Source organism: Salvelinus alpinus, chromosome 27 (genome assembly GCF_045679555.1).
Source record: "Salvelinus alpinus chromosome 27, SLU_Salpinus.1, whole genome shotgun sequence".
NCBI lineage: Eukaryota > Metazoa > Chordata > Actinopteri > Salmoniformes > Salmonidae > Salvelinus > Salvelinus alpinus.
Window position 1 is genome coordinate 22,608,369 of NC_092112.1, and position 12,966 is coordinate 22,621,334.

Here is a 12,966-nt window from a genome sequence, read left to right on the forward strand (position 1 = left end):
ATTTTGGTTTACATCACAGCTTACAGAAAGTATAGAAACACTTACCATGTCAACTTCTGAGATTGTGTCAAGACTTTCTACCTGAACATCAACTCCAACTTGAACAGTGTGTCCTGCAAAGATACACAACTCAAATCTTAGCTTAATTAAAACAATAAACAAAACCATTCAGATATGTTAATGGTAATGTAACCCCAACCATTGTTAATGGTTGGGGTAGATAAGTGTATAGTTCATTTGTTTATGTAAGTCAGTCAAGAACCCAAGCTAACTGGCTAACATTGGCTAGCTTGCTAGCTACTTTACAGACACAGAGAAGTTCAGAAAACAGGTCACTCTGACCATTTTACTTGCCCTAGCAGAGCTGGTAAGACTTTTCATGTTATTAAGAGGGTTAGTGATTGTAACAGTGTTACTGGCAACAATTTAATTACGTTTTTAAACAATGTTTACTGGCACCTTTAGCTGTTAAAAATCAAATGTTCTTCTTCTGGGGGAGGATGCCCCCAAACCTCCCTACCAGGGTTCCCCTCTGGCTTTGGGCTAAGCCCCATATGTCCTCAAATCCTAGAAACGTCCCTGGGTAGGGATAGTCTTGATAGTACACAAATCAACACAGAGAAAAACAAAAAAGTCAATAGCTTGCTAAGATTATCTCTCCATTGTAACAATGTAATAAAAGCTGTCGCGATTACGTAGCTGTATTTAGGGGACATTTTTATCTAGACAATTCTATTTAAAACAATGAGTTTTTGCTCCATTAGTCCCTTCATCCAGTGCACTGCAAAAAAAACTAAATTAGGCCACAGTGTTCCAAAAACCAACTCAGCCGTGCCAGACACAAACATATCTGGAGGCTCTCCAATATTTAGTGGTTGCATTTTATAATCCTTCCTGGGTTGAAATGTCATATTGCAGACAGCTGAAAGAGCTCATCTCCCTTAAAGGGATTTAAAAAGGAACCACTCATTTTGTTTGTGTATCCAATGAGGTAGCAATACAACATTTATTCATATCTCTTACACATACAGTACCAGTCATTCAAGGGTTTTCCTTGATTTTTTACTATTTTCTACATTGTAGAATAATAGTGAAGACATCACAACTATGAAATAACATATGGAATCATGTAGTAACCAAAGAAGTGTTAAACAAATCAAAATATATTTAGATTTCAGATTCTTCAAAGTAGCCACCCTTTGCCTTGATGACAGCTTTGCACACTCTTGGCATTCTCTCAACCAGCTTCATGAGGAATGCTTTTCCAACAGTCTTGAAGGAGATCCCACATACTGTATGCTGAGCACTTGTTGGCTGCTTTTCCTTCACTCTGTGGTCCAACTCATCCCAAACCCTCTGAATTGGGTTGAGATCGAGTGATTGTGGACGCCAGGTAATCTGATGCAGCACTCCATCACTCTCCTTGGTCAAATAGCCCTTACACAGCCTGGAGGTGTGTTTTGGGTCATTGTCCTGTTGAAAAACAAATGATAGTCCCACTAAGCGCAAACCAGATGCTATGGCGTATCGCTGCAGAATGCTGTGGTAGCCATGCTGGTTAAGGGTGCCTTGAATTTAAAATAAATCACACACAGTGTCACCAGCAAAGCCCTGCCACACCATCACATCTCCTCCTCCATGCTTCATGGTGGGAACCACACATGCGGAGATCATCCATTCACCTCTCTGCATCTCACAAAGACAAGGCGGTTGGAACCAAAAATCTCAAATTTGGACTCATCACCAAAGGACAGATTTCCACCGGTCTAATGTCCATTGCTCGTGTTTCTTGGCCCAAGCAACTCTCTTATTATTGGTGTCCTTTAGTAGTGGTTTCTTTGCAGCAATTCGACCATGAAGGCCTGATTCACGCAGTTTCTTCTGAACAGTTGATGTTGAAATGTGTCTGTTACTTGAACTTTGTGAAACATTTATTTGGGCTGTAATCTGAGATGCAGTTAAGTCTAATGAACTTATCCTCGGCAGCAGAGGTAACTCTGCATCTTCCTTTCCTGTGGCGGTCTTCACGAGAGCCAGTTTCATCATGACGCTTGATGGTTTTTGCGACTGCACTTGAAGAAACTTTCAAAGTTCTTTACATGAACTGTTCTTGCCATAATATGAACTTGGTCTTTTACCAAACAGGGCTATCTTCTGTATACCACCTCGACCTTGTCACAACACAACTGATTGTCTCAAACGCATTAAGAAGGAAAGAAATTCCACAAATGAACTTTTAAGAAGGCACACCTGAAGGCAGCGTCCCACCTAACCAACAGCCAGTGAAATTGCAGGGCGCCAAATTCAAAACAACAGAAATGTCATAATTAAAATTCCTCAAACATACAAGTATTATACACCATTTTAAAGATAAACTTCTCCTTAATCCAGCCAAAGTGTCTGATTTCAAAAAGGATTTACGGCGAAAGCACACCTTGCGATTATGTTAGCTCAGTACATAGCCACAGAAAAACACAGCCATTTTTCCAGCCAAAGAGAGGAGTAACTAAAAAGCAGAAATAGAGTTAAAATTAATCACTAACCTTTGATGATCTTCATCAGATGACACTCGTAGGACTTCATGTTACACAATACATGTATGTTTTGTTCGGTAAAGTTCATATTTATATCAAAACATCTGAGTTTAGGCGGGACGCTACTGTCTCACTTAGCCAAAAGCCAGAGAAAATGCAGCGCGCCAAATTCAAATAAAATACTATAAAAATCTAACTTTCATTAAATCACACATGAAAGATACCAAATTAAAGCTACATATGTTGTGAATCCAGCCAACATGTCTGATTTCAAATAGACTTTTCGGCGAAAGCACACCAAACGATTATGTTAGGTCAGTACATAGCCACAGAAAAACACAGCCATTTTCCCAACCAAAGATAGGAGTCACAAAAAGCTGAAATAGAGATAAAATGAATCACTAACCTTTGATGATCTTCATCAGATGACACTCATAGGACATCATGTTACACAATACATGTATGTTTTGTTCGATAATGTGCATATTTATATCCCCAAATCTCGGTTTACATTGGCGCCATGTTCAGAAATGCCTCCAAAATATCCGTAGAAATTGCAGAGAGCCACGTCAAATAACAGAAATACTCATCATAAACTTTGATGAAAGATACATGTTTTACATAGAATTAAAAATACACTTGTTCTTAATGCAACCGCTATGTCAGATTTCAAAAAAACTTTACGGAAAAAGCACACCATGCAATAATCTGAGACAGCGTTCAGATATAACAACATTTCTCCGCCATGTTGGAGTCAACAGAAATACGAAATTACATCATAAATATTCCCTTACCTTTGATGATCTTCATCAGAATGCACTCCCAGGAATCCTAGTTCCACAATAAATCGTTGTTTTGTTCGATAATGTCCATTACTTATCTCCATGAAGCTAGCACGTTTAGTACACTTGTCCAAACGCTCGCGCAGATGCAGGCGAACTCGGAAGAAAACTTCAAAAAGTTATATTACAGGTCGAATAAACTGGTCAAACTAAGTAGAGAATCAATCTTCAGGATGTTGTTATCATAAATATCCAATAACGTTCCAACCGGAGAATTCCTTTGTGTCTACAGAAATAATGGAACGCAAGGCGATATGCGCATGACCAAGAACTGACACTCTGCCAGACCACTGACTGAAACACCTCCCATCCGGTCCTACATCCCAGTAGAGGCTTCATTCAACGTTCTACAGACTGTTGACATCTAGTGGAAGGCGTAGGAAGTGCAAACAGATCCATATCTTACAGGGATTTTAATAGGCGATGAGTTGAACATCGACCAGCCTCAGAATTCTCACTTCCTGTTTGGATTCTTTCTCAGGTTTTTGCCTGCCATATTAGTTCTGTTATACTCACAGACATCATTCAAACAGTTTTAGAAACTTAAGAGTGTTTTCTATCCAATAGTAATAATAATATGCATATCTTAGCATCTGGGACAGAGTAGGAGGCAGTTCACTCTGGGCACGCTATTCATCCAAAAGTGAAAATGCTGCCCCCTATCACAAAGAAGTTAATTGAAATGCATTCCAGGTGACTACCTCATGAAGCTAGTTGTGAGGGAATGCCAAGAGTGTGCAAAGCTGTCATCAAGGCAAAGGGGGGCTACTTTGAAGAATCTCAAATATAAAATATATTTTTATTTGTTTATCACTTTTTTGGTTACAACATGATTCCATATGTGTTATTTCATAGTTTTTATGTCTTCACTATTATTCTACAATGTAGAAAATAGTAAAAATAAAGAAAATCCCTGGAATGAGTAGGTGTGTCCAAACCTTTGACTGGTACTGTACGTATAACCCAAATCAAATCAACGTTTATTGGTTGCGTACACAGTTTAGCAGGTGTTATTGTGGTGCAGCAAAATGCTTATGTTGCTAGCTCCTACAATGCACTGAAATGCCAAACAGCTAAAATGTAAAAAACAAAACTATTTTAAACCTGTTTGGGATAGGGGGCAGCATTTTCACGTTCGGATGAAAAGCGTGCCCAGAGTAAACGTCCTGCTACTCAGGCCCAGAAGCTAATATATGCATATTATTAGTAGATTTGGATAGAAAACACTCTGAAGTTTCTAAAACTGTTTGAATGATGTCTGTGAGTATAACAGACCTCATATGGCAGGCGAAAACCTGAGAAAAATACAACCAGGAAGTGGGAAATCTGAGGTTTGTAGTTTTTCAACTCATTGCCTTTCTAATATACAGTGTCTATGGGGTCATAATGCACTTCCTAAGGCTTCCATTAGATGTCAACAGTCTTTAGAACCTTGTTTGAGGCTTCTACTGTGAAGGAGGGGGGAATGAGAGCTGTTACAACCAGGTGTCTGGCAGAATACCATGAGCTGGTCACGCGCATGGCCGTGAGAGCGACCTGCGTTCCATTGCATTCCTAAAGACAAAGGAATTATCCGGTTGAAACACGATTGAATATTTATGTTAAAAACATCCTAAAGATTGATTATATACATCATTTGACATGTTTCTACGAACTGTTATATAACTTTTTGGACTTTGTCTGAACTTTCGCCTGGACTTGCCCGCGCCTCATGAGTTTGGATTTTGAACTGAACGCGCTAACAAAAAGGAGGTATTTGGACATAAATGATGGACTTTATCGAACAAAACAAACATTTATTGTGGAACTGGGATTCCTGGGAGTGCATTCTGATGAAGATCATCAAAGGTAAGTGAATATTTATAATGCTATTTCTGACTTCTGTTGACTCCACAACATGGCGGGTACCTGTATAGCTTGTTTTTGTGTCTGAGCGCCGTACTCAGATTATAGCATGGTGTGCTTTTTCCGTAAAGTTTTTTTTAAATCTGACACAGCGTTTGCATTAAGGAGAAGTATGTCTTTAATTCTGTGCATAACAGTTGTATCTTTTATCAAAGTTTATGATGAGTATTTCTGTAAATTGATGTGGCTCTCTGAAAATTCAGCGGATGTTTTCGAGGCACAACATTACTGACCATAACGCGCCAATGTAAACTGAGATTTTCATATATAAATATGAACTTTATCGAACAAAACATAAATGTATTGTGTAACATCAAGTCCTATGAGTGCCATCTGATGAAGATCATCAAAGGTTAGTGATTCATTTTATCTCTATTTCTGCTTTTTGTGACTCCTCTCTTTGGCTGGAAAATGGCTGTATGTGTTTTTGTGACTAGGCTCTGACCTCACATAATCATATTGTGTGCTTTCGCTGTAAAGCATTTTTGAAATCGGACACGATGGGTAGATTAACAAGAAGTTAAGCTTTAATTTGGTGTATTGCACTTGTGAATGTATGAAAGTTACATATTTCTAAAGAATATTTTTGAATTTCGTGCTCTGCCTTTTCAGCGGAATGTTGTCGAGCGGAACCCCTAGCCATTAGACGTTTTAAAGACATGCAAAAACGTTTGCATTTGAAACAGTGGACAACAAAACCAACGCATGGATTACTGTCATACCTTGTCCATAGACTTGCCTGGCTACCCAGACTCCTTGCTCTGGCCAAACAAAATGCCACGCCCAGAGATGTTCATTTATTCTCCGTAATGAGTCTGGATCTGGGTACCTCCTCGACCCTTCACTGAATGTGAACACATTCCTTATGATTGGTCGATTGGGCTGTCTGATTGGTCCAGAAACTGATGGGTTGGGCCAGATACAGAACACATGTAGGTAAAGCAGAGGTTTAAAAATGTCTCATTGACTTTGATACTCTGAGATGATCCAATCAATGATGACTTTGTTTTGTACAATGCCCCTCGTCACCACAAACAACTTCAATGATGGCAGTCTCAGACTAAAGTATGTAGCGAACGACAGAGCAGTAGAAGAATATATAATTTTCTAATTTGGGTGGCATCCTATTTATTAATTTGGGTGAACTATCCCTGTAACATTGAGGGGATAACCCATCTAGTGGTCAGAACCTGGTAATATCAGGATGTAGGATGGGACATAAACCTAACAATTTCTCCGAACAGGGAAAAAACAACATCACCAAATTCACTGGGAACACATTACATAGGATGAACAAACAATACTCTGAGCCGCAGCTCCATACTACTTCTCAGACATAGAGAACTGATACTATATACTCGTTAGGTGGGATTGGCGGGGGGTATGGAGGGTCTGTGGGAGGCTTTTGACCATTGCATAGGATTCCTCATGTCTAACTCATTGTTAGAATTTTTGGGGGTCCAAATCGGATGTTAGGTACTATATTTATTGAATATTATATGAATCCTATAAATGTAAATAGCCAATTTGGGTGCAATCAATTAGCTTAACTTCTCAGAGATCAAATCAAACTTTATTTGTCACAACAAGTGTAAACCTTATCGTCAAATGCTTACTTATATGCCCTTAACCAACAGTGCAGTTCAAGAAGAGTTAAGAAAATATTTACCAAACAAAGTAAAAAATTATAAAAAGTAACACAATAACATAACAATAACGAGGCGATATACAGTTGGTACCGGTACCGAGTCAGTATGCTGAGGTACAAGTTAGAGGTAATTTGTACATGTAGGTAGGGGTGAAGTGACTATGCATAGATAATAAAGAGCGAGTAGCAGCAGTGTACAAAACAAATGGGGGGGTTCAATGTAATAGTCCGGAGGCCATTTGATTAATTGTTCAGCAGTCTTTTGGCTTGGGGGTAGAAGCTGTTAAGGAGCCTTGTGGTCCTAGACTTGGCGCTCCGGTACCACTTGCCGTGCGGTAGCAGAGATAACAGTCTATGACTTGTGTGACTGGAGTCTCTGACAATTTTATGTGCTTTCCTCTGACACCGCCTTTTATATAGGTCCTGGATTGCAGGAAGCTTGGCAAGTGATGTACTGGGCCGTACGCACTACCCTCTGTAGTGTCTTACGGTCAGATGCCGAGCAGTTGCCACACCAGGCGGTGATGCAACCGGTCAGGATGCTCTCGATGGTGCAGCTGTAGAACCTTTTGAGGATCTGAGGACCCATGCCAAATCTTTTCAGTCTCCTGAGGGGGAAAAGGTTTTGTCGTGCCCTCTTCACGACTGTCTTGGTGTGTTTGGACCATGATAGATCATTGGTGATGTGGACACCAAGGAACTTGAAACTCTTGACCCGCTCCACTACAGCCCCGTTGATGTTAATGGGGGCCTGTTCGGCCCGCCTTTTCCTGTAGTCCATGATCAGCTCCTTTGTCTTGCTCACATTGAGGGTGAGCGTGTTGTCCTGGCACCACACTGCCAGTTCTCTGACCTCCTCCCTATAGGCTGCCTCATCGTTGTCGGTGATCAGGCCTACCACTGTTGTGTCGTCAGCAAACTTAATGATGGTGTTGGAGTCGTGTTTGGCCACGCAGTCGTGGGTGAACAGGGAGTACAGGAGGGGACTAAGTACACACCCCTGAGGGGCCCCAGTGTTGAGGATCAGCGTGGCAGACGTGTTGTTGCCTACCTTTACGACCTCGGGGCGGCCCGTCAGGAAGTCCAGAATCCAGTTGCAGAGGGAGGTGTTTAGTCCCAGGTTCATTAGCTTAGTGATGAGCTTCGTGGGCACTATGGTGTTGAATGCTGAGCTGTACTCCATGAACAGCCTTCTCACATAGGTGTTCCTTTTGTCCAGGTGGGAAAGGGCAGCGTGGAGTGCGATTGAGATTGCGTCATCTGTGGATCTGTTGGGGCGGTCTGCAAATTGGAGTGGGTCTAGGTTATCCGGGAGGATGCTGTTGATGTGAGCCATGACCAGCCTTTCAAAGCAAAGAAGTGAAAGCAGGTTACCTTCGCTTCCTTGGGCACAGGGACTATGGTGGTCTGCTTGAAACATGTAGGTATTACAGACTTAGTCACGGAGAGGTTGAAAATGTCACTAAAGACACTTGCTAGTTGGTCCACGCATGCTTTGAGTACACGTACTGGTAATCCATCTGGCCCCGCGGCTTTGTGAATGTTGACCTGTTTAAAGATCTTGCTCACATCGGCTACCGATGTGATTAAATTATATTTCAACAAAATAATGTTCTGTTTCTAACAACAGAAACAATTTCAGAACAATCTGAGTTGTTGGGTGTTGAAATCCTCTTTCTTGTGCTTTTTGAGATGGAACGACCCATACGTGTACATCCACTTCTAATGTATCTGCTTCCCATGGTAAGTAAGCATTTCACTGTTAGTCTATACCTGTTGTTTACAAAGCATGTGACAAATAAAAATGGATTTCCTGAGTTCCAAGAACTGATAACAGGCCAAATCTTAACTTGAGTAATAACAGTTGGAATTTTTCAATGCATGACTTACACTTAACGATGAGTCATGATTAAGTCATTATTATACCTTTTAAAATGTAACCTTTATTTAGCTAGGCAAGTCAGTTAAGAACAAATTCTTATTTACAATGACGGCCTACCCCGGCCAAACCCAGACGATACTGGACCAATTGTGCGCTGCCCTATGGGACTCCCAATCAAGGTCAGATGTGATGCAGCCTGGATTTGAACCAGGTACTGCAGTGACACCTCTTGCACTGAGATGCAGTGTCTTAGACCACTGCGCCACTCGAGAGCCCAAAAATAAAAGTTGTCATCAAATATCAGTGAACTCTAGAATTTTACCAATGATGATGATTTGTACATCACACAGTAAAGCACCGTTAAAAAATCTCACCTCCAAAGCCAGGCCTCATTGTGAAGTCGTGGTCATTTATGCTTAAAAGCTGCTCTGACTTTGTCATGGTGGTTTTGGTCATATCTGGACTTCTTCTCAGTATAGGGCTGTGAGGAGTGGAGAAACATGATCAATGAAACAATCAATATTTAAAATTACACTTCTTGTCTTGTCATTGTCTCTGAACCTCTATAGCATACTAACTAGTCCCAGAGTTTTTTGTGCTCTTGCCAATTCCATTGCTGTCATTGTCAAATCAAACATGAATAGCGTGACAATGAGTGACGAGAAGTTGGCATGAATGCACAAACAGACTGGCACTCAGCCTATATCAAGACCACTTATCCTATGGAATGGGACCATACACAGACACATTGTCATCAGAAGTTAAAGGGGCTTACCAGCTATAAGCTTATCAGGATGTACATAGAATTCCGATCATATTCATGAGGATTAATTCATTAGGGTAGTCTTTTTTCATATAAATTTGGAGCTATGCATCACAGGGCATATGAATTTGCCCTGAACCTGCCCATACTACGGAAAAGGCTCGATTGTACAAGGTTTAGCTAGATGCTTCAAAGCCAACTATTTTATACTCTGAGTATACTTTAACAAAAGCTGTGATCTTAGCCCTATTCGGAAGGGACTAGTATTACTATAGAACGTTGGTTATGTCTTTATTATCCCAGCATGTCCGTTTTTACAGTGGATGAGTCAGACGGGATTTGTTTTACCAAACTGCCCCGTAATATTTTTTTTCCTCATTCAAAATGGACTTTTTCCACTTTAAAAAAAAAAGGAAGTATGGCACTAGGAAAGTTGATATGTGACAAAACAGATCATTCATCTGTAGGCTACATACATAGCACTTTGTTTTAAGCATACATTTTTCCCCCATGTTCTTACCCATGGGTACATCACCTGTTAAACTCTGTACAGTCGTGGCCAAAAGTTTTGAGAATGACACAAATATGAATTTCCACAAAGTTTGCTGCTTCAGTGTCTTTAGATATTTTTGTCAGGTGTTACTATGGAATACTGAAGTATAATTACAAGCATTTCATAAGTGTCAAAGGCTTTTATTGATAATTACATGAAGTTGATGCAAAGAGTCAATATTTGCAGTGTTGACCCTTCTTTTTCAAGACCTCTGCAATCTGCCCTGGCATGCTGTCAATTAACTTCTGGGCCACAATGGACTGATGGCAGCCCATTCTTGCATAATCAATGCTTGGAGTTTGTCAGAATTTGTGGGTTTTTGTCTGTCCACCCGCCTCTTGAGGATTGACCACAAGTTCTCAATGGTATTAAGGTTTGGGGAGTTTCCTGCCCATGGACCCAAAATATCGATGTTTTGTTCCCCGAGCCACTTAGTTATCACTTTTGCCTTATGCCAAGGTGCTCCATCATGCTGGAAAAGGCATTGTTCGTCACCAAATTGTTCCTGGATGGTTCCTGGATGGTTGGGAGAAGTTGCTCTCGGAGGATGTGTTGGTACCGTTCTTTATTCATGGCTGTGTTCTTAGGCAAAATTGTGAGTGAGCCCACTCCCTTGGCTGAGAAGCAACCCCACACATGAACGTCTCAGGATGCTTTACTGTTGGCATGACACAGGACTGACGGTAGCACTCACCTTGTCTTCTCTGGACAAGCTTTTTTCTGGATGCCCCAAACAATCGGAAAGGGGATTCATCAGAGAAAATGACTTTACCCCAGTCCTCAGCAGTCCAATCCCTGTACCTTTTGCAGAATATCAGTCTGTCCCTGATGTTTTTCCTGGAGAGAAGTGGCTTCTTTGCTGCCCTTCTTGACACCAGGCCATCCTTCAAAAGTCTTTGCCTCACTGTGCGTGAAGATGCACTCACACCTGCCTGCTGCCATTCCTGAGCAAGCTCTGTACTGGTGGTGCCCCAATCCCGCAGCTGAATCAACTTTAGGAGACGGTCATTCTCAAAACATTTGACCACGACTGTAATAACCCTCAAAACACAGGGATGACGATTTGCACGGGATAAGTATTATCAGAGGACCTGGGAGATTGCCGAAAAACAGTATGTTTTTAGTGCTAGGATAATAACCTTTCTGCCAAGTAAAAATGACTGGCATGACAAATTCAGACGGAACTAAAAAGACGGATGTGGTGATTTGTGCTCGTGCACATAATTGCATTACCTGAGGTTCCCCATTAAATCTTATCCCATCCAAATAGGGCTTTAAATAAGTATATAACTAAGTAAATAATCCTGTGGTGAGAGTTGCTTTGTTCCCCTAAATCAGATCCTCTCGACTATACTCTGTCTGTAACATTGTATTTCGATGAAGGATTCTTACCTGTTCACTTTTTGACGTCCTTGTACAGTAGATGGTACTTCTCGTATGAATCTATAAGAAAAACAAGAAAATTTAGATGTAAAGGAGACTACATTCAACATCATAGACCATTCCAACAGCTCATCAGAAGAGTTCGTCAGAAGTCCCCTGTGCATCTTTAAAAAATAACACAACAATCAATTTGCAACAGCATTCGTCCACTTGTTGGTAGTATTGTAGAACAGAGTATTGCTTAAAGCATTGCTTGAAAGTGGGAAGTGCAGTATGATAGGGCCCTGGTCAAAAGTAGTGCACTATATGGGTGATTCTAAAAAAGTGGTGCAAATTGGGGGTTGGTTATTCTAATTTTTGAAGCGCACATCTCTTCCAACATACAGTATGTCAGATAGACAGATCTACTACTCACACACTTTGTTTGTATTGCATATTTGAAAATAGTGTCCTAAATTGCTTGTTAGGCACTAAATTTGTCACTACCGAAACGTAGTGAAAAAGTTGCAGTAAAGGGAGAACCATGCACAGTAGTGATCAAATTCACTTTATAAATTGTATTTGTATACAAAATTTACTAAATAGTTCAAACATGATTTTTAACCGGATTTTCAAAACTTTTAAATTGAATTCAGAGAAATATCTTTATTTGTCACGACTTCCACCGAAGTTGGTGCCTCTCCTTGTTCGGGCGGCGTTCGGCGGTCGACATCACCGATTTTCTAGCCGCCACCGATCTACGTTTCATTGTCCATTTTTTTTGTCTTTATTGTACATACCTGGTTTCCATTATTATTATTTATTCCCTATTTAACCATCTGGTTCCCACATGGTTTTGTGCGTATTTGTTCTGTGTTTAGCAGTCGCTACTATTTTGTGAGCTGGATTGTTTTCCCTGCGTGGAATTTATTTTGTTGTTGTCTTGAGTAAAAGTCCGTTATTACTCATCCTCTGTGTTCTGCGCCTGACTCCGTCCCACCTGTTGCACATAGACCCTTTACAGAAACACACACCTAAAATATGGAGTCAGCAGGTGCACCCAGTCCTCCGTTACCTGTGGTGGAGCGCGTCCAGCAGCACGCGACGATGCTACAAAATCTTGGCACAGCCATAGATCACGTGCTGCACACCATGGAGCAATGGGAGAGAGGGGGTTTTCCCACACCCCCATCCACTTCACCCCAACCCACACCGCTGTCCACCCCTCCGTCACCTGGACCCAGTGGGATTCGGCTCTCGCTCCCGAGGGCATATGATGGGACGGCTACCAGGTGCCAGGGGTTCCTGCTCTAGTTGGAGCTCTACCTGGCGACCGTCCACCCGGGTCCCTCGTGACACGAGAGCGAGTCCGCCCTCATCTCCTGTTTGTCGGGGAGAGCACTTGAGTGGGCCAACGCCGTATGGGGGAGAGAAGGCGCAGCGTTGGTCCAATATGAGGATTTCACCCACCGCTTCC

The 12,966-nt window shown here is 41.4% G+C and overlaps 1 protein-coding gene across 1 annotated transcript in view; it reads right to left on the reverse strand.

Moving 5' to 3' along the window:
- Positions 1-12,966, reverse strand: part of LOC139556182 (gamma-aminobutyric acid receptor subunit rho-1-like) — a 41,716-nt gene that overhangs the window by 10,183 nt on the left and 18,567 nt on the right. The window contains exons 2-4 of the mRNA XM_071369787.1: positions 11,520-11,570; positions 9,186-9,292; positions 46-113 (exon numbers count right to left, since the gene is read on the reverse strand). Coding sequence (XP_071225888.1) covers positions 46-113; positions 9,186-9,292; positions 11,520-11,570 — 226 coding nt within the window. The remainder of the gene's footprint in view (positions 1-45; positions 114-9,185; positions 9,293-11,519; positions 11,571-12,966) is intronic.